The 26,265-nt window shown below is 38.4% G+C and overlaps 1 protein-coding gene across 1 annotated transcript in view; it reads right to left on the bottom strand.

The window, feature by feature from the left end:
- Positions 1 to 1,609: 1,609 nt before the first annotated feature.
- Positions 1,610 to 26,265, bottom strand: part of SLC15A5 (solute carrier family 15 member 5) — a 33,243-nt gene continuing 8,587 nt past the window's right edge. The window contains exons 4-9 of the mRNA XM_027890971.1: positions 23,883 to 24,103; positions 21,182 to 21,371; positions 16,244 to 16,432; positions 11,781 to 11,912; positions 3,816 to 3,924; positions 1,610 to 2,067 (exon numbers count right to left, since the gene is read on the bottom strand). Of these exons, the coding sequence (XP_027746772.1) occupies positions 1,923 to 2,067; positions 3,816 to 3,924; positions 11,781 to 11,912; positions 16,244 to 16,432; positions 21,182 to 21,371; positions 23,883 to 24,103 (986 nt within the window). The 3' untranslated portion in view covers positions 1,610 to 1,922. The remainder of the gene's footprint in view (positions 2,068 to 3,815; positions 3,925 to 11,780; positions 11,913 to 16,243; positions 16,433 to 21,181; positions 21,372 to 23,882; positions 24,104 to 26,265) is intronic.

Genomic DNA, 26,265 nt, shown 5'->3' with positions numbered 1-26,265 from the left:
AGCCACTTTTGGAGAAAGAGTCTGTCCCTTGCTGGCAGGAGCCAGGGCAAGGCAAGCAGGCAGCCTTGTTTCCCCCCACACCACTTCCTACAGGGCAAACAGGGAGCTGTACACTCAGCTCTGCTATCGAGGCACAACATTCCCCCACTAGCCAGAAAGCAGATCTTTGACATGGAGGATCATTTCAGATACAACCTGTAGACAGATATACTTACTTCTTCCGTCTCCACGGGGCTTCCCGGGATTCTTTTTTACCACAAAGATATTAAACAAGTTCCACCAAAAAAATCACTTCCAGATGGGTACTTCGTTCTACAATATCTGTTGCCATCTGGGCTTTAATGGGTCCCTCAGCCACCTCATAGCTTTCCTGCTGACCCTGATCTCCATCTTCACAAGTTATTTCCCATGGGACATACGTCAAATGCTTTACTGAAATCAATGTACATCATCTCTACTATGTTTTGTTTAGAAAATGAGTTCTCATTACACAGACATTAAGGTAATCTGGCAAGTCTACCTTTGATACATCTGTGTTGCATTTGAACCATTTTTTTTTTTTTTTTAAATCTCATGACTGGAAATTTTCTTTTTTAAAAAAATAATTAAATACTAGTGAGATCAACTAACACTTCCTTGCTGCCTTCCTTCCTAGTTCTTAGGTGTATTTACTCCATTTTGCTCCCAATTCCATAATGCCCAACCCAAAGTTTAAGCATAAAATATGGTTAATGGTGGAGAAGTAATTTCCTTTATCAGGTCTTTCATACGTTCAGTTCAAAAACTACCCTGTATCACTTAATTACATTCTTTTAATATAGTTTCTCCTGAGATAGAGCAGTCCTCATATCTAGCAAGCATTTTGACTTAACTACCACTTCCATTATGAACATCTTGATATCAAAGTGCTCCTTTAGTTTCTGAGTTCGATATGTTTCCTTTTGACATAAATACTCCACTTCTATCCTCACTCTTTTTAGTAATATGACTTTTAAAAAGAAATGTTAAGTGCTAGATTAGCATCTCTCACAATAACAAAATCAGCCAATCAACAAAGATTTTGTGTAGATCTTTAAACTAGAATGCATTTTACTAATAGTTTTTTCACCCCATTTCCAACTGCATCTACCCTTTCCCAATCTTTTTTTCCTAATTAACTTTAACTCCTGAAACTGGGCTACAATTAGTAATTTTGATGTAAATAAATTCTAGTCTCCAGTTCTCCTGCAAGCATTTTTCTTTATATCATCCTTTATGAATGACAAATCTCACAGTGCTTCTGCCAAATAAGACTGGATGCCTCAGCATCAATTTTTCACGCCATAGTTTAGGGACTGATGCCTGGTATACAGCATCAAGTATATTTCTGGTAGATCTCCAAGCAATTTGCAAGGAAGGTTGCAAAGGATGGCTGTGCCCATTTTAGTGACTGGCAAACTGAAACAACAACTGGCAGAAGGCTGAGTAGCAGATCAGCAGCAGATCCAAGAGCAGCACAGGAGTCTCCCACCTTTGCAAGTACCAACCAGCCAATACCAGACTCCAAAATTACTTGTAAATGATACTGTCACAAAGTAATTTGCTAAACAAATGAATACACATTTATTAATTTTGAACCATTCCTAAGTACAAATATATGTGGATACCTATCTATTTCCATACAGACATTAAAAGCCTCTCTCCATTAACCATGCCAAGTAGTGAACTCTCCTTCTCCTCAGCATGAATTATGACAGTTCAGCCTCCTAAAAGGCAAAAAATCTCAGGACAAATGCTATTTTGTAAACTTATAAATAACATTATTATTCATCAGATAATTCACAAATACATTGGCAGTTCATCTTAAGTGTGCTAGGTAATTTATCATCAGAAAGTTGGTGGATAACACAATCAAAATTTAGTCAAACAAGGGTGAAATTTTATCAGCTTTCTTCCATAGGAGGCAAAATGGGAGAACTTTCCAGGACAGTATCATAACGCTTGATGGCTTTTTCATGCTTCAAAAGTTTTGCTCCAGAAAGACTTCCTCTGAATTCATTGGTGTAATCCCGATGCAGTTTGTTGTATCTGAGGGAGATTATAGGGAAGGAAAATACCAAAATAATCATCCTTTCAGGTATTAGCTTCCTCCCTTGTTTATTAGGCAATACCTTGCAAGGTACAGAGCCTTCTGAGTCCTGGAGTTCTAGGCAGCCAAAAAAAATAGGACAGTGATATGCATTTTCCTAGAATCTTTCCGATCTGCAGGATGAGAAGTACCAAACTGGATATGGATGTTAATAATACCTGTACTGTGCCTTTTTCATGAATTTAAACAATAAACATGTCTTTTTCCTCAGGGAAATTTTAGTATATTTTTTGAATTCAGAGTGTTAAAGCCTGATTTCCCCCACGCCTAATAAGTGTTTGTCTAAATGGTCCTCACCCTTTTTTTCTCCCCTCTGGGAGAATTCTTATTCAGCATGAAATTAAACATTTGACCTCAAAACCCTTATTTCTTGTATGTTTTGGTTTTCTTATTGAAAAATTAAGTGCCTCGATTCTGAAGTGAAATACTGATTTGAAATAAGTTTTTTTAAAACTTTTTTTTCCTTACTCTTAGGAAGACACATTTCCTCAAAAACATGTTAAGTTGTGGAAATATTTTTTTGTTGAGTTCAATCCAATTTTATGTCAACTTTTGGACTACCAAAACCTTTTATTTTCAGCGGTAAATGTCACAAATGAAAATTTCATTTTACAGAAGAATAAAATCGCATTTTGTAAGAGGAATACAAAGTACATGCAGGAGACACTTTTTAAGCTGTGACTCAGGTCACATTTAAAAGAAGAGAATCACATTGAAATAATTGACAAGATGCTACAGTAAACTTTGGTGCTGCAAAGTTGGTGCTAAATGTAATAGAAAAAGCAATACTTTTGTCAAGAGCTCTAGAACTGCACTGCCCTTGTAAGTCTTCTATTGCTGTCATCACCAAATCCCTACTTCATGAAGGTTTCTGAAGGATTTCCATAGAACTGCCTCCCAATGTCTAAGAAGGAATGCCATTTGCACGTGACCCTTCCCTCCCTCTTCTTGACTTCAAGTATTACTTATAATGCTACAGTAGAAAGTTAACTGTGATGAATGTTTTGGAATATGGAAGGCAGGCTAACTTTCAAACCACCCTGGATGTAAGAGGGGACCACAGCTGAGAGTTCCTTGCAGTTTACAGGCAACACACAGGGATCAAACCTACGATCCATAGGTAGCTTAAAATTGTTTCCTGTGTGGGGCCTGAGAAATTCTGTCTCCAGTAGAAAGTTGCTTTCATCCCATGCCCAGTAAAGCATCAGAAAACCTTGCAGGGTTGTGCTGCTGAAACCACTGAATACAGCATCAACCTGTAGTGGTCTGCTGCTTTCTTACCACCCCTCTGCCTACTGTCCTGTACTAAAGGTGGAAGCTTGTTGAGATGACAGTATTGTCTTATATATGTATTGGTACAAAGCCAAGTGCAGAGAAACTCAGTTCCATGGCCAATATATCTTTGTGCTCCTGTCTAAGCTCCATGTCAAAATATTTACACCTTTCTACAAAGAATATCATACTCTTCTTTAAGACATTTTTATATTAATTAGACCCCTTAAGTTTTTAAGGCTAACGACACCAGTCTTTTTTGATTAACCTTAGCAAATTTTTTGTTGGGAAATACCAAATGCCAACCTTAATCTATCACTACCAATTCTTAATTACACAGTGGTTTACAGATTCCACAAGAACTTCTGCCCATCCCTACAAAAGAAACATCAAGCTTTCATTTTCTCACACATACCTGTGTGCAATGGTCCAGAACCCCAGGGTGTTCACCATCATTAAGGAAGCCAAGAAGAAGAAGAATCTCTCCAATTTACCTTCATGTAGCAAGTGTGGAAACCAGTTGCCTGGTAAAGCAGACATTTGAAGCAGAATTAGTTTGCCTTGCAGCAAGAGACATGGCTCATAGGGAAGACACAAGGATAACTTTGTGTAAGACACAATCCCAGCAGGTGCTCTGAACCCCCCTGTAGGTGTTTATTCTTCATTCTCACAGCACCAATGGTTTTCTTTTTTTGAGTCTAAAATGTATGTTTGCTCTGCTTTGCAGATGGGCAATAGAGATCTAAAGAAACTAAAGAACCCTCCTAAGAAATCTGAAGTGTACTGGAAAACCTAATTCTGCACCCCCCCAAAACATGAGAAGCATTTGCTCAGTGCCGTAAATATAAAACAAAGGTGAAAAAGAAGACAGAAGCTGAAGTTACAGAATATCAGAGTATCCAAAATTTGGATATTTATTGCCTTTGAAGAAGGCAGATAGACTGTCTTCATTAGCAATTAATGAAGAAATATAGAGTGTAAAGCAGCTGGTGCTGAAAATGCAATGTCCACACAATTTACAGCTCAGGGGGGTTCACATCAGACCAGTTCCCACTAACAGCTGGAACATATCAGACATGGGCATTCCTTTTTCTTTAGCTCTATCCAAAAGGAATGCACTCGTTTTTATGCTCCAAGATCATTCTGAGATGCAAATCAGAGATTGTTGCAGTATATAAAAGAATGCAGAAGTTTTAATGTTGTTAAAGTGAACATGCTTCCAAAATGGGGGTGAAACTCTTTGTGTAAACCTTTCTCTTTCCCAAGATCCCTTACCTGTATCTTCGGAATGTCTAAGAGATAACTGGAAGCTTATCTATTGGTTGTTAACCCTTTCTTGTAATTGGTTGGTTTGTAAGACCTCCTGGACTCCCACTGGTCACATTGTAATCCACCTAAGAGGTACTTAAGCAGTAACGCAAAACAATAAACTCTCTCTGCCTGCTCTCCCTGCCTGCTGCAGGTGTCCTGGTCTCTCTGGGGGCCATGGAATGCCGCGGGGTGGGAAGGGCACCTTCCCCTCCAGGACTAGGGGTAAAAGGAAAGCCTCTAGACTGCAGTTCCCCTCCCTGTCCACCCTCAACGTTTGTCAGGAGATGATCAGGAGATTCAGATTAAAAGCACACTCTTGATCTGCACTAAAATACCACTATTAATATGCCCGAAGTCACCTTTCTTTGCTACATCAAAGTCTGGTATCAAAGCCTGCCGATCTAAATAGTGTGGCTATTCACCTCTTGAGCGACCGAAAGAGGAGAGGAGGAAAGCCAGCTCTCTTGCCACAGCTGTGCTGTACAAACCTGATAGCCTTAACCAATCTTTTGGCCACTAATGCCATCTTCAGCCATCAAATGCCAAACTTAACTTGCCAATATTTTTATAACGAGAGAAAAAGAGCAGTTCCACAGCACAGGAGAAACTGCAGGGAAAGACTTACAACCCCCTCCCCAGCACACATTCATGTATTTACATTTTTCTCTTCCCTCCGCGTCTCAGAGTTGTAAACACGTTTCTTTTCAAAGCCGTTGCCTTCAGCACTCCTGGGATTAACAGAGAACAACTGCCATCAGTGCAGCAGTTTTCCCAAACCCCTGTGCAGTTCTCTCCATGCCACGTTACCTTCCAGCCTGTCTCAGAGCAGCACCACCTCACCTCTGCCTGCGCCGCTCCCGTTGTAGCATTTTCTCCGAGCGAGTTTTAAAACGTATCATTTAACATCGTAAGTTGACTGAGCTCCTAGGTGCCATAACTTCATTTTAGCAGCTTATAAACTTTTACTGTCATAATTCACAATCAGGTAGTTTTTCATTTCGCATCCCCCGGTGGCCAATAGAAGTCAGGGAGAGAGCTCATGGAGCTGATGAAAGAGGAAGCACGCATGGGGCTCGGTGCTACAGCTTGTCAAAGCAGAGTTCACACTGTCTGCTAGGTTATTCACACTGGTTGGGCTGACTGTAGGAGCAGCAGGAGCTTTTTAATAGAATGGCATTTAAAATGGAGCCTGAACGGAAAGCATGTACTTAAAAATAGCACTGCGTGATAAAACCAAATAAATAAATAACAATAATTTAGCACCTTCTAAGAGAATGGAGTAAAATGGACCTTTGAAACTCTCTCACCACTAATGAAGGCACTAAATGGAAGTCCTGAAAGGGGGAAGTGTTGGAAGGGTAGGAGGGCAGCCTGGCAAGCAGGAGATCTGGGTTCTACTCCCACTTCACCACCAGTCTCTTCCATGGCCTGTGTCAAAGATCACTGCTCTGTCTCTTCCCTGCTTCTTCTAGTAATGGCTAGTGTTTAAACAGCGAGGCCAGGATAACGACACAGAGCTTTTGGAAAACCCTCTAGTATAAATGGGCAGCAGCATAGGCAGGGACAAAATTGGATTGAGCATTGTAAGGCTCCAGCTCCTATAGCACACTCTTTTCCCTCTCTAGTTTCCTGCTCTGTTCAAAGGAAGAAGACTTTCCCTTTCAGAGCAGGGCAACGAGGTTTGTCAGGGCTGTCTTTCTCTACAGAAGAACAAGGGTGGCAGCAGTCCTAGGATACTCAGACAGTAATCCTACTGCCAATATGCATTTTCATCAGTGGACACAGCAAAGATTAATTAACTATTTCCTATTTTCAGCCAAAAATATTTAATTCTGACTCTTTTTACTTCCATTTTCCCTTTTAAATCAAAGTTTTTCCATAAAAGAGGGGATAAACCTGAACTACATTTACTTCTACTTACACTCACTTTACAGAGAATCCTCACCTCTGCTGGCAGGAAGCTTTGGGAGAACAGTCATCAGTGCTAAAATATCACCCATGTGTTTCAGTCACCAAAACTCAATTTAGATGCTTTCACCCCTTACCCCACTAGCACCTTCCACAAGCAGCTTGCAGACTCCAGCACTCTCCACTGACCAGGTTTGGGGTTCATACTTTCAGGATCTCACTCTCAGCCATGAACACCAGGAACTTAGTGGACCAGCTTATTTTTTTTTTTGTTGGAGTAAAACACCCTGGGTGCTGCTGTGTTTAAATAGTCCAGCACTTCCTTGAATCAGCATGTGATACTCTAATAATTCACTTTCCCCCAAAAGGGACTGCCTTTGGGTTCTGTCAATACTTTACTTTTCTATGGAGATTGCCAGCAGAAGTGCCAATTATAAGGTTGGTTTGTCAAATGGGTAATTGCTGACTGGGAATTAACTTTCTACAACAAGCTTTAGATTTTCATTTTTATTCCAACAGTGGAAATACTTTGTAGCATGAATCACCACAAAGAATCAGAAGTTTCCTTTAGTTGCATATATTTTAAAGAGACTTCTCTTATTGGTTAGAGGTGAATTTGGTTTGTATTTAACAGCAAATTTAGAACAAATTAGAAGATTAGGTCTTAGCAGTGTCAGTTCCTCAAGCCCACTCTACCATCACAGAAATGAAGTACCAGGTAAACCTTCACTGACATTTTGCAGTCCTTTCAGTTTTGTATCAAAATTGTTCAGTTAGTACAAGAAAAAGGAATTTTATATAACAGCAAAACACATTATCCTACCAAAACAGGCCGAGGGGAAGGTGAAGCAGAGATTAGGACATGGACAAAAACTTTCCTGGGCTGCTTCTGGTAGATGACTGACAGTGATGAGCTGCTGGCAGTATTAGCCACCAAAGAAGATATGGAAAGGGTTGTGAGTCACTCTTAACAAATACTAATGCACACAATGTATCTGTTACTAGGATGGCACCCTTGGAAAGCTCAAGGGAATGCCCAAAGTTGCACAGAAAGGCATTCAGTTGTTTTTACTGAATAACACCATCGTATTTTATTATAGAGAAGACACTGAAGACAAAGCAAAACAGTCTCATGCCAGAAGTTAGTCTGTTCAGTACCATTCCTGCATTTTTGCATCTATGCAGCAACCTAGACTGTGATTACAGAAAATAATTAATTCATATCTTAGAAAAGGTTTGCATTGCCTTCAATCATTTCGTCAACTTAGTGGGCATGTATTTAGTGTTTAATCATATCCAAATTAAAGTCTCAGTCTGCCTCTAATCCTTATTAGCTAAGTAGGCACCAGTGGACACCACCATCTGGACTGTAAGAAATACCCTTTAGCTTTATCATCTTTGGTATTTAGAATCACACAAGGCTCCAAATGAAAAAAAAAAAACCCACAACAAAAAAAAACCAAAAAATCACCCCAACAAAAAAACACAACCAAAAAAACCCAGCATACCCAAACCCTGGAAAAAAACCCCAACGATTCTCTAAATACTGTGTCTGGGGCAGTTTCCTTCCTCTGACCTTCTTTATTTTTGTTTCTTTCTTACATATTTATATTATTATTTTTAGAGAAATGTATTCTGAAATGATTGGCATAGGAGGACAGGTTTTGTCTTGCATCTTCTTCCGTTAAAATGTTAGGAGAGGTAAGAGATCCAAAAGAAAGCAGTTTCCCAGCTTGTACTGAAAATATCACTGTCACCCATCATCTGTTTGCACTCGTCAGATTTTTAAAAAAGTCTTATTTTATCATATTCACACCATCCTCCATAGATGCGTTAAAAATGATTAATGCAGCTTTGACTGACTGATATCTGATCTACTTTGCCAATAAAAACCCAAATAAAATTCTAAACTAGTGACATGAAATAGGATATAAAAAAGTTTAAATTTTGTCAACACCCTCTGTGCTTCAACACTTCAAAATACACATTGGAGGATCTACTTCACTGTAGAAACATGGCAAACATGGTCTCACTGCTTAGAGATGGGAGAACCAGAAATAGTCTTGGCTCAGGTTTCAGTGAACCAAGAATCATGGGACAAGACAAAAAGCATTCACAGCCCAAGAGTCATACACTAAACCTTGTTAAATCCTACAAAACCATCGCATGAACACTACCTTCTCTTTCAGAAAATGAGAAAGAACTTCCAATATAAATAAATTAGCTGAGCTTTTTTAAGAACAAAAAAGCTGGTTGGTTTGCTTTACTCCCAGTTCCATAAATTGTCCAGATACCAAACATTTGACAAGCTCTTTAAACAGAGCTGAAAAAACCCTGACCAAATGTAAGTAATGAGAGCTTAATTCATGTAACTTGACCTAAAAGAGAACCCAATTTTTTTCCCTAAATCACTGTCATCTTTAGAAAGTTCAATAGGTAACCGCTAGGCTTTATAAATTCTAAAATTATTGTTTTTCTGATCTTTAATTTTTCATCACAAGCACCAAAGAACACTGTAAGAAGCCCAGTGGAAGAGCTGGAAAAAATACAGATGCAATAAAAGAATTCGGTTTGTAGCATTTCCTACCAAACTAGAAGAAAAACAAAACCAAGCCTAAAACGTTTCTTTGGTTTTGTTATAGTCTATATCCAGCTACAGAAGTCTGATCCCAAGCCTAATTTGATTTAAGAGCCAGCTGGACAAAAGTCTATCTTGGATGAGTAGAGGAATACTCTAAGTCTTCAGTCTGAAGCATTATAACACAAATGAGGATACAGAAACGTCTCCATCTTTTACAGACTGTGAATTATAGTAATCTGGAATAATTAATCTTGTTCAAGTAAGGAACACTAGGAAAGAGATAACCTGTGAGATTTCACTTATTTTTAAAAGTAAAAAGCAAGAGAACAATAATATGTTGTTGTGATACTAATAAGGAAAGCAATCTCTAACACTCTTGTAACTAGGGCAGCAAAGCAAATATTGAACATTTTTCACTTTATTTTTTCTAAAGTCTTTGGAGTTTTCAGAGGACATTTCTTACTCATGAGTTTATTCAGTCTCATTACAGCACCTGAATCTGAATACAGACCGTCACTGAATCCCTTGGAAATTTAAAAGTGACTTTTGCTCAGGGTGATGGTGGGGTCAATTCTACCTACAGGAATAGCAGGTCTGACAAAATTAAACAATGACCTATGTTATAGTGCCTTTTTCTTTTGTCAAATCTAAGTAGAGAAGTTTGCTACACATAAGAGTGAACAGAATTTTAGCCAGAACACTTCTCAGTTTGCTCAAAAGTCTTGAGTGAAAAGGGTTAGAACATGGCAACTGCACCCTGTGGAGAATTTGGAGAGTTCAGCCTTCTTGATCCCAGATAGGATAAGAATTTGAAGTCTCTGTTAAAACAACATTTCTGGCCAGGAATTAACATTTTCTTTTTTGAATCAATTAAATTAGTTCACACAGAATTACAGGAAAAGAATAAGTCACCTTGATAGAAAACTAGACAAAATTCTCCTAAATTGCAAGCCAAATGCAAAAATTGTTTTCCTGTATGACTTTGTATAAAAATACTCTCTGATAAATTAATTACATAATAGTCACATAGCATAGGCAAAATATTTTGGTGCTGATGTTATGCTTAAGTATTTTATAATTATTTAATTATACCCAAAGTAAACCTGCAGTAAAATATGTCAATTTTACTAAATATTTCAACGTTATAAAAGTTGATAATTTTCATACTTTTGGGGGGAGGAGAGTAAAAAAGTCAGCAACACAGTCTGTCTTAAACTGTTTGTTTCACTGAACCCATATTATACTGATCCCATAGCACACAATGAAAAACAATCTGTTCTACTGGGGGACGTTCAAGGAGCTCACCTCTCCACACTGGATGCCTTGGCACTTAATAGCTCTTTGCCTGATTCACTTCTGTAAACATTCTTGTTTTTTACCCATCTCTAGGTGATGTTTTTATACCTCACAATAAAACTTTAATTGAATTTTTAACTTAAAACGAGCACTGCATGTCAAAGCCTTATTTGTTTGTTCAGATCTTGCAAGTAGGAATAAAAACTTCTTGTCATCCTTTCAAAATACCCACTTTCCCTTGTTTTTAAAATACATGATTCTTTACATAGGAAAGAGAATAACCCAAAACTTAACCCTGAAGGGTAACAAAATTCTGCAGCCATGGTAATTGCAGTGGTGTCATGCATTGGGGCCAGGAGCTGTGCTCTCTCAGAGAACAGTTCTCTGTAACACAGTACCAAAAGAGCTTATCAATGGAAAGCATCTTTAGAAGTACTGCTTCAGCAAGTGGAACTATTTCAGACATGAACAAAGGGATCCTTGTCCCTCAGTTCAAGCGCTCCAGTGCTGTACTTCTTACATTTACTTATGAAACAAGTCTTTTCTGTACTGAACAAAGATTCATCAGCAAAGGAAAAATGACTAAGAAATTCTTGGCTTATCTTGAAAGTCAGCAACCCAGAAAAAACTCTGGTTCAAGGCTTACACTAAATTCACCTTAACAGGCTGGATCTGAAATAACTCCTTTTGAAACGGGAAGTTTCTGGGAATTTCAGTATTCACCTGCAGAAGGGTGAGACCATATTTTCACTGAAACAGGTTCTTCCAATAGCTCGGCAAAGGAAAAGATGTAAAGAAAGCAAGAGAAAAGTAATAGGTCCAGGGGAACAAGTTCCCCAGACAGCCTTGGAACACTCAAGCCAACCTTCTTTTCCCTGCGATTCTGTGGAACAGATAGGAACACATGTTCTCCATTCTTTAAAGCACAGACCTTCCTCTCGTGGTCAGAGGCTTCCACAGGAGCGTGAGTAACACGAACTTACAAACATAAAAAGGTGCTCCCTAGCCAATTTATTGTCTTGTCTCCCAGAACAGAAGTACAGAGTTTGGATGTGAGGACTTCCTGCAAGATGCCATCCTCTAATTACTCCAACTATCAAAACTAAGATGACTCATTAAAATTGGATGAATATAGTTGGAAGGCTATTTCCTATCTTAATTCCATCTTAATTGTGAGGGCAAATCAATGAAACTTTGGCATCTGCTTTAATTCTGCTGCTTAATTCTCCAAATCAATAATATTAGAAAACTGCTCAGCAACACCAATCATGAGCATACTCTTACCTTGAGTGCCTGCGTGGGCTGTCTGAACAAAGAAAGCTCCCATAAAGCAGCCAGCTCCATTAAAGAGAGCTAAAAAATGCATGGAAATCCCTCTGATTCTTTCAGGTACAAGCCGGAATGAAAGTAAGGCACCTTAGAAAGGAAACAGATACAGTTACAGGCTAAAAAAAGAAAAAAAAAATAGCAAATTATGTCAGAAGATAGATAAGACAGAAAAAAATCTCAAAGCACCTGTAATAGAGAATTTCCATATTTTGTACAGAGAATGTATTTGCTGCAGAAGACCAATCAGATGTGTTAGTATGCACCATATTAACAAAACATTATCTAAACTGTTTAAGTGAATCTCTAATAAACCATAGCTTGTACAATTATCAGTGTTCCACAAGTACACGAGGATCTTTCACCCATATAGTTGCTTTCACCTTTTAAAACCTCAGGCATCAGCAAGACCAGAGAAACACCACCATGGTCAGTAAGTATGAGGACAACAGGTGTGATATTTAACTGCAGAACAGCAGGAACTCCTGGGCCAGAGCCAATGCAGTGCTGCCCCTACTAAATACTTCCAAAATCTAGAGCTCTGCATTAACTTGGACACTTACTTTGCTTTATCTTAAAGCTGGACAGTGCTCTTCTTCCCTAGAGTGCAAGCCCCAGACTCACTGGATAATTTTTAAGACATCATTCTTCACTTTTTTTTCTTGCCAGAAGGCTAAACCAGAAGAAGCAACATCTTTGGTACTGAGGGGAAGCTGTAGCATGCTGTTGTAGCATAGATGACTGTAAATAATCCCACCAGCTGCAATTTGGCTAAAGTAGGTTACAGTAACAGCAAGACTTTATAACAGCTGTTTTTTTGGAGTATTTTTCTCTGATTATCAATAAACTTCTCTTTCCTAATTTTGTACCTTGACTCCTCATCCAAACTCACTTGCCAAGCCCCAGTGTCCCTGAACCTGCTTTATTAGTTGAATTTGCATGACCTCTAGCTTGAAAAACATGCTGTAGAGTATCCTCTTTGGATTCTGAGTTGATGTTCAGCTGAAACACCTCCGAATACAAATGATACTTTGCAATCACCACCTTTCACCCTTTATAATTTGAATGTTCAAATGAGAGCTTTGGAAACATATGAAAGAAAAAAAACCGCCATGGACAGTGTTTTCTTCCTTATTCACAAAAAGAACCAAAAGCCTGAGGGCAAGCAAAAGCAGCTGAGCCTGGGACACCATCTACAGATGCAACAACACAGTCTGAAACATCACACAGTCAGTGTCCTGCCTAATTTGAATCACTAAGACTAAAAAGTTTTTTGTTATACCTCTCTTCTAAAAGGAGGGGTGCCAAACATGCACCTTGGCCAAATTCAGCTTGGGCAATTGCATCCTCCTAACCTAAATTACCCCTGCTGTTTCAGTTGCATACTCCAGTCTTCCCTGCTCCCACAGTGCTGTGGGGAACTATTAAAGAGCTGCTGCATTTCACCCTGGAGACTGTTGCATTTCACTGGTGGGCAAAGCAATCCCAGATACAGCCTCTAACAGAGCTGTTTGCTACAAGGCTTCCCATTTCTAAGTGTTTTGAGACACAATGATGATACAGTTGCAGCACTTCAGCAAACACTGATTTATATTAAACCACTGGACTTTAAAAAGACTAGTTTCCTATTTAAAACCAAGGGTTACAAATTCAGCCTGGCAAAGATCTTACACTCTCACATCTGTGAGATCTTACATTCTAACGCTGTGGAGGATAGCAATATAATTATTTTATTTTTAAAGACTATCTTAGTGCTAGGGGAACATTAAATGATGATACTATTTTAAGAGATGCTCATGTCACCTGAAGCAGATGATTTTACGAAACTCCTGTCAATAATAAGATAATGAAATATGTTGTATAAACATAATTCTAAGTATCAGGGACCAAATCATAGACTGGCTTGAGTTGGAAGGGACCTTAAAGATCATCTAGTTCCAACACCTCTGCCACGGGAAAGCAACCAGACCAGGTTGCTCAGAGCCCCATCCAACACTGCCAGGGATGGGGCATCCACAACTTCTCTGAGCATCCTGTGCCAGGGCCTCACCAACCTCACAGTAAAGAATATCTTACATCTAATCTAAACCTACTCTCAGTTTGAAGTTGTTCCCCCTTGTCCTGTCACTACATGTCCTTGTAAACGGTCTCTCTCCATCTTTCTTTTAGGTTCTCTTGAAATACTGGAATGACACAATCAGGACACCCTGAAGCCTTCTCTTTTCCAGTCTAAACAGTCCTATTAAGAGAAGTGCTAAGGAAGATAAAGAGTTTAATATGCCAAATCTAACTTCTCTAACCAAGCAGTTCACAAATGAAATAACTCCTTTCTTCCCTCTGATTACAAGTGTGAACATTTCTGTCTTCAACTGGGATCATGTATTTCCAGGTCAAGTAAATTATTATGATAACTGAATTTGACCTTCTGCAAAAGAAAGGCAGTAAATGTCAGGAAAGGTGAAACAACGTCTAGGCTGTCACTAACATCTGCAGAGATTCACTGAATGGTTCCTGAGTGGCAATTCAGTTCAAAATGAAGTAGAAACCTGGAGTTCAGTTCAGAAGCATGAATACAGATGCTTAGTGCTGCCAGATGTGCTTCAGTGAACCTCAGCCATCTGCTTGGGGTGTCATCAGACATGGTGCAAGACCTGAGGGAAAATCGTGTTCTTCAGCAGCATCTGGGGTAGCAGAGACTGCAAAGATCCTTCTTGTCCAGTGTGCACAGCTGAGATATTCCATGACAAACGGGGCCAGACATCTGTGTGGACAAGGGAATGGAGGCCAGCATCCCCATCAACTACAGTAACTTTAGGCACCTACCTTAAGTCTGAAGTTTAGACTTCGTCACATTTGCCTGGGTTCTTAAATCACAGCTCTAACTGCAGCTCTTAGCAAGATGCCTAATCTTTACTTAAATGGGTAAAGATGGCTTTTCTTCCTAAGAAGTTCTAATCACAATCCTTTAAGAAGATCTTTAAAAAAGAAAAAAATCCAGGATAGAGTTTTATTTCTTTTCTAAAGGCTAATGTCATCTTCCAGTCACTGGACTTCAGCTGTGTCCCAGTCTGCTAAATTAAAAAGCCTTATTCTACCAGCAATATTCTTCACATGCTTTTGCATGAGAAGACTGTAAGCAAGTCACCTCCTAACCTTTTTTTTTGTTAAGCTAAACAGAGAAGGTCACAGTTTTCAGTTACACTTAGCCTGTAACCTAGAAACCAAATTACCTGCCTAGAAACTTGTCTCAGTTAAGTACTTGAGAGCTATCAGATGAAGAGGCATTATGAAAGTGCTAAGTATTTAAAACTAGGGAAAATTACCTTTTTAGTGACAGCCTGTGACCCACAGCTTTCAGCAGTCTTAGAGTATAAGAATGCAGCTGAGACACTGAAGTTATTTCCTGCTCTTAAATAAAAAGCTGAACATTTCTGGGGTTGTACTGGAACAAGAGACACTCAGCCCATCAAATTAAGTGCCTGCAGAGATCAGCTAGTCAATTACTTTACCTGTGTCTCTAAGTGAATGTTGCTTACATTATTTTTATAATATTAACTTTATTTTAAAGCTCTGCAATGTAAAACACTGGTAAACACTCTGCATGCTCCTCAGAAGAAAATAAGCCTCAGAAATGTCAGTGTAGACATGGAAAAGTAAATAATGGAAGGTAGAGAAGTTCAGACTCACAATCAAGAGTATGACTACATAATGTGTGGATGGCAGACACAAGCTGAACTCTGCCTGTGCTCTGAAAAACAGGAGTGTTTATCTCTGGCTCCATGTCACAAGTTAAGGTGTGATGATCTGTGGAGGCATGTTCTAATGACTCCTGATTGGAGCACTAACAAAAATTTTGCATCTGCCTACAACATTCTCTAGGTGAGTCAGTTGCATTGTGTTACCTGCCCACATTTGCTCTGTGTCAGTGAAAAACACGTAATAATTCTATTTGCTGGGTCCACAAATGGAAAGTGTTGAGCTAAACTGCTTCACCTTGCTTTGACTGTGGCCTTTAAAGCGGTCACAGACCATAACCAGAGTTTAGCTGTCATGTGTATTTTTGTTCTGTCTCAGTAAAATCATCACAGAGGAGTTCAGGTCAGAAGGGATCTCAGGAGCTCATCCAGTCCTGCCCGTAGCAGGTTCAGCTTCAAGGCCAAACAGTGGATTGCACACCCCATGGACCTGACTGGACTGTGCTACCTTCCAGTTAATCTGGAACAACATCATTGCTCGTTCTGAGATACAGCCAGCAAGACAAATTAAGCTTCTCTGAAGCAGGTAAAGCACAGATCTGCTCATTAAACCCATGGAAGAGAGCCAGAGATAAAACATCAAATGACTGTAACTATATTTAGGCAGCTGATATAATTCTCTGCGAGTCAGGACACTCTTGCTTTAGCCTATTAGGTTTTACTTACAGGAGGGAGTTACCAAGGCTTCAGCCACTCCAAGGAGGATGTACTGAGGAGCTAAGTGGAAGCAAGGCATGGAAGAGACCAGGAGAACCTCCTCGGAAAGCGTCTGCTCCACCTGCGGGAAATGCTTTCGGTGTATTTCAGAGAAGCCAGCAACCATCACGGAAAGTGCAGCGGATAACTGACCTACAACTGGGCAAAGAGCACAGAGAGCATTCACCAAGGCTGTAGTACATGACCATCATGTGTTTACAATGAAGCAAAGCCCTAAGAAATGAAAAATTAGATTCCTTTCCCCACCCCAAAATATTCTATCTGAACACCTAAATGGGAATATGGCAAAGGAACACCAGTTCGGCGCAGAAGGAATTTAAGAATGAGGAATAACAGAGAGGAAAATCTTTTCTGAGACGAAAGTCACAAAGAACAACTTTTTACTTTTTTTGAAGATAGAGAGAGGTAAGAAAGGAGGAGAGAAAGAAAAGTCAAAGTTCCTTCCAGATATCACAAGAGACCAGGTAGCAAAGACTACCAAGCAGCAGGAAATTCTCCTACTTCAACAGCAGTAAGATTCTGAAATATACATTTGTGCCATAAACGTTAATCATTTGTTCTCCTATTTAAAAAGAAGCCATGCAGGCACTCAAAGTGCTAGGTTTCTAAGGCTGAAGGCCATGGCAGATAGGAGAGGAAAAGATTAGTTGTGCATATCACACCTCAGGAAATCAAGAATTCCTACATTTTCTCCTTTTCCTCCACTTGAACTACTCTAGGAAGTTTGTTTACGGTGCATTTGTTGGACTGCTAAAGGTTTCAGGATGAGAAGAGCTGCATTACTGGGAGAGTTAATCTCCAGCTTTTTAAGTGTTCACACGTAAGCTGTGAGGCTACAGCTGCCTCCTGCCTTTCTCAGCTGTCTTGAAGCAGTATTGCCACATGATCCACAATACACTGGATCCCCAATACATTTCAGTATAACTCTGCACAGCCAACTCTTGGAGTCTTACACCTGCCTCAGTGGTGAGGCACAAGTGCAAGCGCTGCACAAGCTTACAGGACCAAAAAACCCCCCACCCTGTATGTTTAGCCTCATAAAACACAATGAAAGGTTCTAAAACTCAGATGCGCACTTCACCCATGGCATAGAGGATACAATTTAAATGTATTATTTTATATTTCTTGATTCTGACAGTAAGAAACGGCTGTAGCCTCCCAGAAAAGAAATACACAAAGCAAGCACAGTTTTCAAGTAAGTCTCTGAACCTGAAATATGTATACCTCTTACGGTTTAAACTCCCACTTATTTTAATCAAATTTCTGATTTGTCAGCATTTCTAAGCCATAATGTAAAGAGAATTTGGTTTCTTTTGACAGTTTTGGCTCAAATACTTGGACTCTGCTTTCCTTTCAAAGCCTCCTCTGACTTCGTGACTGATAATTGTTATACGTATTAGATTTGACGTCAACAGTCAAAAGCTTTTGTTTCATGTTATAAATATAACACATAGAAACTTTTTGCTTTTGGATGTCAGTTTGGAAGAGGTGGAAAACTCATATAGCTAATTGGCCTTAGCCTTCTTATGTTTTTGCAGGCCTTTGTGTTTCTTCTCTCAGCACCAAACTCTCACACTCTTCCACGAGCAGTTTTCCTGCATTTTCACAGCTTTAAATATTCTCCCCAATGCCTCACCTGAGCCTTGGAAGCCGTTTTGCTCTTAAGGTTCCTCTAGTGTTTAACAAGAACATTGATGAATTATTGCTTGAAAATTGATGACAGGAGGGAATTCAACAGCATTTTCTAACCAGTGCAGCTTGTCAAAGCCAGGTATAAAGCCCTCAAGGAGCTTCTTGTAATCTTCCAAAGCAAGAGCTCTCCTAGGGAAAAATTATGTTGGTACTAAAGAAACCTGAAGCAGTTCAGTATTACTACACAGTTCTATACTTGAAGCATTTTCCTTACATCTTTCCTTTTCAGAAAAAGTAAACTGTGAATGCCCAACAACTTTATTTTAACCTTTTAAGACTTTATGTGGCAGAGGAAGAAACCAAGAGACATGGAGATCTGGTTTTCCTAACTCTTCTCCCTTCAGTTCTGTTTGAAACAAGCAGCTTAGAATGACTATCTGAGGTTTTGGTTTTATAGCTTTAGTAATATTTGGGGGTGATTCTAGGACAAGGTTCTTTATGTTAACTAGAGACTAAGGTATTGGACCTTTGTGAGTCCTGATCTCATATCCTGAATAACACAGGTTAAAAGGCTTTCCTAGAATTAATACTTGTTCAAATTCAAATGTCTTTAGGGACGAATGGTCATCATGAACTTCCAAATCACCTCAAATAGACCTTGGACTGGAGGCTTATTCTGTGTACTTTATGGAGAGCTGTTCTCCATATCACTCATGGATAGAGTAAACCCAAGACTAAGACAACATTTCAGCCATTAAGAATATTACAATTAAGAATATTACATTAAGAATATTACAGCCATTAAGAATATTACAAAAAGAACTTCTAAGGCTCAGGTGTTTTATCTAGAACCTCCTGCCTGTAGCTGATATACACATCAGACATACTATTTCAGTTCTCTACTGAATCTACTACATTACTGGTCGAATCAAGCAGCATGAAATATAAAACAAAACCAAAAAAACCACCCCATCTCAACAATCAAAAAACCCACAAACAACTAAGAAACTGGAAAAACCCTAGGTCTACCAACTATTCGTGTTTTTTCATAAAGAGGTCCAGATACTCAAAAATTGGGGACACAATCTAAATTCGTGTTAAGATTTTAATGTTTTTTAGGTCATACCTCATTTACGAATAAACTAACAACTAGACAGAAAGTAACAGATTACAGTTTTCATATAGACCCTTAATATAGAACAATCAGATGTTTCAGTTCAACATTGTCTATGTAGTTCATCCTTGAAAACTGTTATTCTTAACATACTGAGAATTTCCAGAAAACTGTTGAAATTTCTTCCTCTTACAAGAGTTGAATTGAAATATAGTTATAGGCTGGCTTAACACCAACTGCCTATTTATACTTCCAATTTTGTTCCTGAAAATAATTGTGAACCTAATTAACTGTTGGCAAAAATATTGGCACTTTGAGGTCTACCATATTTGCAGGTGCAGTCATATACTTGGATATCTAAAGCCATTGCCTGTACTCACAGGTATTTTTATGCCTCAGGTAATTTATCACCTCTAACAGGAGGCTATTTTAATAAATGAAGCTATTAAGAATAAACCACTGCATATATTCTACTGCTGTTCAACATAACAGGATTGAACATTAATACTAACTTGAAATTTCCATAGTTTAAAGGAAAATGATTATCTGAATGTGCTTTTTGTGTTTTAATGCAGATGTTATTTTAAAAACTAGGGTAATTGCAACCTGCTGTGTTATATGCTTCTGGTTTGTATAAAACTTAATAACACTCTTAATTAGGCTAATTTAGTCAGATTAATACCTCTGTGTGTGTCAGTACTCACTGTGCTGCCTGCCATGGGGCACTGAATTAATAGCAGCACACTGAGAAAATAGTGGTTTATAAATATTTTCATCTGAGATTTGTAATGCAGACTGGAAGATAAAAAATGTAGGAAGTTTAATGAGTGTATCTATGAAAGGGAATAGTTTTAAGTGAATAAAGAATGGAAGCTGCTTTTCTGGTGTTACTACATGTAGCTGACATCAGAAAAGGGTTGCTCCAAATCACTTATGTTCTGTGGAACATAAGAGGTTTGGGGATAATTAAAAGATGAATAAATAAAAATAAATAAAAAATATCACAGGAGTGTCTACAGAAGGAGGCCCAACCCCTACTAAAGTCACCATTGCTTCTAGACTGTGAATTTCTCTGAAATGAGTGCCAGACTCCAATCCTGAGGTTACAGTGGTTACTGCTGAAAGCACTGGGGCTCCCAACAGGGAAGACTTCTTTTTCCCCACAGTGAGAAAGAGATAACACTTCACCTTTGAAGACCCTTTTTGTTTTAGGTGAGGACACAATAAAGCATGTTTCAGTTAAGGATCTTAATAATCAAATTGCTAAACACCTGAACAATTATCCTATACTAGATATTTTAATGAAAATTCTAGTACTGGAGAGGAAGCTGTACCTCTCCGAGTAACCTTCCACCTGTGAAATGTTCAGCCTTTTCAGTGGGAACAGCAGTCTGGTGATACACACCCACTTGTTTTGCATAGTTGTCTGCATGTTTTCTTTTGCTCATCAGTTCTAAAAACACCCATTGCAGATACACAACTGGACCAGATACTTTCATTTCACTTGTGATACAACTGCAGAATCTGGAAGAAACTGTACTAGTGATAATAGAATTTCCCTCTTATGAGCTGCAGTCCTAACAACAATGCAGTTATAGCGTAAAAAATACCAGAAAAACAAAGACTTTGTTCATAACCTACTTATTTGAATCCAAACTCACCATTCTGAGCAATACACATTTATCCAGTATCAGAGAGCAACTAACTAAAGGACTTTTTCTTTTCCAAAAAAGACTTTTGATGTAAATTAATTTTCAAAAAGAAAGACCTATAGAAGATAACTGAGTCAGAGTAATTCTCAAGACAAAATAGTTAAAACCACTTCTCTCCAACACTAGGATGAGTCATAGTTATTGTTTGTGTACCTCAAAATTTTTCGCTGGTCAGAAACATCTGTCTCTGTCCTACCCAAAAGCCATGCATTTTTTTCCTTGATTTCTATTATGTGTTTCCAGGACTTTCAATAATTCCTCTGAAACATATTTACATCTGATCATCATCCCAAAACAAGTCCATCTTAATATTTAAAGCAAAAATAGTTGTATAGGATCATCTGTCATATTGAAATTTCTCTTTCAGAAACAGAAAACAGAGCAAAACTATATTATAACTGTATATAAACACATGTATTTTACACATACCAATGTAAATTGTTGGAGAATATCCAGTGTCCTTGGAACTAAAGAGACACGAGGAGTTAATGCATTCCAATATAGGAACAAGAATCAGTAGGGGCACAATGCTTATCACATTCATTGCTGCAATTGGGAAGACAAATCCACTGAAGTGCAGGTTGGAATTCATGGTTTGGAGATAATATCCTGAAGGAATCTGTATTGAAGAATAAAACCCCACTCCATTAGTATACCAGGTATCTTCAATAGATAAGATTTTTGCTATATTTGGAAATTTCTCTGACATTTTTCCGTCTGAAGAAGTCACGTTACACCAAATACCTGCTGGCCAAAAGAAATGACCATTCATAAAAGAAGCCTTTCATATAATGACAATATCTGAATTCTCTGCCAGAATGTAACATTGTCCTTCTATAACATTTTCTCTTGAGTTTAACAGTTCTAAGCAACAGTTGGTGAATTTATTTGAACACTGATAGTTAGAGCTATTAGCCAATATACCAAATGGCCTTATAATATAGTCACTTTGCCCAGACAGTGCTTAACAGAACAGAATCTTAAAATAGCAAGATGCTGAGGATTTAATCCTAGAATAACAAAATTTTGAACTTCCAATTGTCTGCTCAAGGGGAGAGTTTTTCTTAAGATATTCTTGCCAGCACATGGTTTAAAAAGCTATTGGGAGTGAGAATTCGACCACAGCCTTAGAATCAGCTTAATGCAATAGACAGCCATAGAGGACTTCCTTTTGCTCCTGGCAACTGAAAACTAAAACCAGAAAGAAGCAGATGAGGATCACACCGATGGCAGTCATCAAGGTATGTAATTAAGTAGATTTGTAAGACTCTTTCACTACTAAAACAGATAATTCCTCCTTTTGTGAGGCTCCACAGAAGATCTGTTGGGTTTATTAAAAAGAATAAAATCAAAACCCTAGTGGCTTCTACCAACAGATTTTTCGGTTCTGGTGGAGGTTTGTTTGGGTTTTTTGTGAGGAAGCTTGATTAACTAATTTCATGTGCATCAGGGAGCCATAATCCCCTCCACTTTACTGAAGGCAAACTCGAGCCATTCACAGAGTACTGCCAGGACAGAGCTCGCTGTAGAAATGGATTCTTTACTCTCTTTCTGTTTTTAGTCAGTTTGGGATTCCTGCAGCATCCTGCACAGCTCTTCAATATGACTGGTAATTTCAAACCCAGGTAGAATGTTACTGCTTTATAGCAGTCTGAAAATGTGTAGTTAGTAACTGAGCTCATATAGGGTTTCTCATCAATGGTTATAGTCGACCCCACTCACTGGGAGTCTGTCCAGTGCTAAGGAATTACTCAAATGATAGATCTTAATAAAAATATGAAAAAACCTACATTCCATCTCCAAAGGAAGATATAAATTGTAAAAGGGAGAACAAATAGCAGCAGAACTAAGCAAGTTTAGAACTGAACCAAATCTTGTTGGTTCCTTTTTTTCCAGTGTCTATTGCAAATAAGAATTGACTTCTTAATAGGAATTAAAATATCATCAACGTGAATCACAGGCACTGAAAGCTGTTAGTAATATGAAGAAAATGTTCTTAATCTTCAAAAAAAAAGATACTGATCTATCACCTAGTCTGAGAAAGAGTCTTAAACTTATAGCAAATTCTGCTAAAGGAGTAAGTAGATATTTTCAGCAGTGGAAATACTTCTATATTTTCTAGATAAATACCTGATTATGATATATTTGATATATATTTGGTTAATTTTCATCAAGTCACTAAAGAATAACCTTGGCCAAATATATGTGTTTGTTGGTTTGGTAGTTTTTTTTTTTTTTGTTTGCTGGGGATTTTTGTGCCTTTGGGGAGAGGGGAGATTTGAGGAGGGAAGAGGACAAAGAATAAAGCAGATGGATGGGAATGTGGGAAGATGGCAAGAGGAAGTGTCAGTGAAGCAGTATATGCCACGTGCTTGTAAGAATTTCCTTAAGCAGCATTTTAACAGCAATAAGTAAAAATGAATTTCCGAGCCAGCTCATAAACTTGTTATTCCAGTTGCCAAAGGGTAAGCTACCTCAAACTCCTGCTTAGCCAGGATCATCCAGACAGAAACGAATCTGAAGGAATCATGTCAGCTTAAGTAGCTTCTTGACACATTTACATTTATATAACATACACACACTCAAAAGCGAAAAGAACCAGATAGCCTGACAGAGGGGCTGTGAAAGGACTGCTTCTTTCCACAAACGGGAAACCACCCACTTCCACTGTAGCTACAACAGCCACATAAGCCTGTCAAAACAGTAGGAGAAATATGCAACCAAAACAGCAAATAAAATTTTCTGTATCTCCCCAAAAGTAAGCAAACATTTACTAAGTGGGAAAATTACATTTTTCAAGAAGAATGCCAAGCCTGAGTGTGTATTGATAACTGCAACACAGCAGCATGAGGAGCACAGGACTCCAGTACAAGATGTTTCAACCAGTAAAGGTTCAGGGAAAGGAGCAGCAAGCAGTCACACAAGCTCCTTAATGAGTCTTGGCCAAGTCAATTTTCATTATTTTATGAGACTAGAGGTTATAGCAAGGAATATTCTTAGGTAATTGAAACTACTCTGCAAAGTTGCTCAGCTGGTAAAGCAAAACTTAAAGCAAACATTCCTACAGATATAGTAGTAAACGCGTGTCGCAGCCTATTTCAAGTTTCTTGTTTAAAAGTTGTGTACCCACCTGCATAAGGCATGTTCTGTACAGAATTTGGAAAGCAAACAGCGGGAAGAGTCTGGCAAGTGACTTCGTGCTTTCCACCTGAATCTCACTGTACTGGCCACCGTAGTTTTCCTTGGCATGATCCAGCCAGCTGGTCCCACCTCCACTGAAGTAGCGATACCGCACACAGCGCCTTTTCAGTGCACTACCAATTACCCCAAAAGTCGTCAGCAGGGAACTGTCTGCAAACAGCCAGAGACAGTAGACATTGGTACGTTTTTATTTGCTGCCAAAATGAAGAAGACGAGACAAAACACTTTGGAAGGAAAAATATAAATTGATATATTCACCTTTGTGTCTTTTTGGGTAGGAGAAAGGTAATAACAGTCTGGATTTGTTTCAAAACATTCTTTTTTGGACCCAGTCGGTTCACAAACCTAATTGTTACAGAAGCAATCCTGTCAAACATCCAAGATTGCCTTTTGCTACCAGTTATTTAACACACCAGAATTTGTTATGAGACTGAGTAAGCAAAGCATTAATTTCCTTTGCTTTTTCTTTCCTTTCATTGAATGCTGCTAGTTTTCAAGACAGTACTGTAATACTGCATCTCTGCTGAAGTCCAGCAGCATTGGGAGGGAAGTAGTGAAGTGAGAAGGAAAAGGATTATAAGAAATAGTTGATGAGGTAAGAGAATTCTCATGGATGAATTTCAAAGCCAGAAATATTATCTCAGGACTTCCAAGCAGCATGCTGGGACAGAAAAAAGTTTCCAATTCAGTACTTGGCATATTAAGACTTGCTCACTGGTTACTGAGTTCAGGAATTGCTAACTTGGTTTTCAGACTCAGAGGAAATAGAAGTAAAATGAGGACAAAACTGTTAGCATCAGGCTTGGAAATGCAGATTAATTTACCTTTGGTAAGTTGCCATCCATGCAAATAAGGGTTATGGCACTTCTCGACTTTTCTGAGTGCTGAAGCACTACAGTAAGTTGAGTATCTATAACTAAATTCTTTCCAAAAGTTAAGGTGAAGTAAGATTGCAGAGGGAAAATGTCTCCCTACTATCTCTGATATGGAAATTATTTTCCAGAAATATCCAGTGACACTTATTGGAAGCACTTGTTCTAGAGTACTAAGTAAGGGCACCTTATTAGATAAACTAACATTTAAAACTCCCTGGCTGTTTAGTATTAACTTGAAGACTGTTGGCACTATGGAATAAAGTCTGAAATAGCTTATTAAAGCCTGCAAACACAGAGAGTTGGTACAGTTTTTATTGTTCTGTATGACTGTACTAGGCATCTATTCTTACCACTCGTTATAAGTGACGTCTAAGATCTTAGACTATTTTAAGACCTAATTTAAAGGCGAAAAGTAAAAAATCTGTAGACTTCCAGAGTGACTTGACTAAGAATCTAAGTGGGACCTAGGGCTCTCCTCAAAGCAGAGGTAGTTTCATAAAGTAAATAAGAGATAACAGAAAACTTGGTTTCAGCTCAATTTAATCGGCAGAGCTTGCAATTAAATATTTCAGATCAGATAATATTTTACTTTGCCCTACCCTAGAGGTTGGACATTCAAAACAAGAAATAAGAAACAGTAATGTTGCATTACTACTCCACCAGGCTTTGAGCCCAGTCAGAGTTGAAATCAGAAGATGCACAGAGTAACCCATGACAAGACCAGCAGACAGTTCAACAAAGCAACAACATGTCCTAGTTCATGTGACCCAGTCTTGAACATAGTCATGGCCATCTCCTTTCTTTTGAAATGTGAGGTGTTGGGCAGACTCTTCTTACTCACTTTCACTGAAAAAGGGCTAAAATAAACAACAAAACCTGATATTTCCCTGCCTTTCCTAATGGATCAGCTGAGGCTCTCCTTTACCTCATTTCGATCAACTGCCTTGGAAACATTATTTTGCAGGAGACAAAACAGACAAATGCATTATTTAGCTGTGTTTCTCTTCATGGAATTCCAGCAGATTATAACAGCTAGTAAACTAGGAAGATAAAGCTGCTTGAAGTTGTTATTCAGAAAGCAACTTCAATGATACATAAACCTAATTATTATCAAGAGGATTTTGCCAATGATATAGTCAGAATAAGTATGTCATCCCTTCTTTAAAAGAAAATAAGTAAACCCCACAGAACTCCATAGTGGTGAATTCTTTAGATTTACAAACCTGATCAGCTAATAGGAGACGTGTTTAAAAGCATAAATATTTATATCGGTGCACATTATATAGCTAAACATCATACACTACATATTTTTATTTCTAAAGTTTTCAGCCTGTATAGATATTAAGTTGCAACTTTCAGAAAATTATTCACCTTCTCATTTATACTTCAGCTCTTTGCTTTCATATTCTTTTACTTTCACTGTAAACTAATTATGAA

Source organism: Empidonax traillii, unplaced genomic scaffold (assembly GCF_003031625.1).
Source record: "Empidonax traillii isolate 1590-97213 ecotype Southwest subspecies unplaced genomic scaffold, ASM303162v1 scaffold305:size1471525, whole genome shotgun sequence".
Lineage (NCBI taxonomy): Eukaryota > Metazoa > Chordata > Aves > Passeriformes > Tyrannidae > Empidonax > Empidonax traillii.
This window is presented reverse-complemented; position numbering and strand designations above follow the sequence as displayed.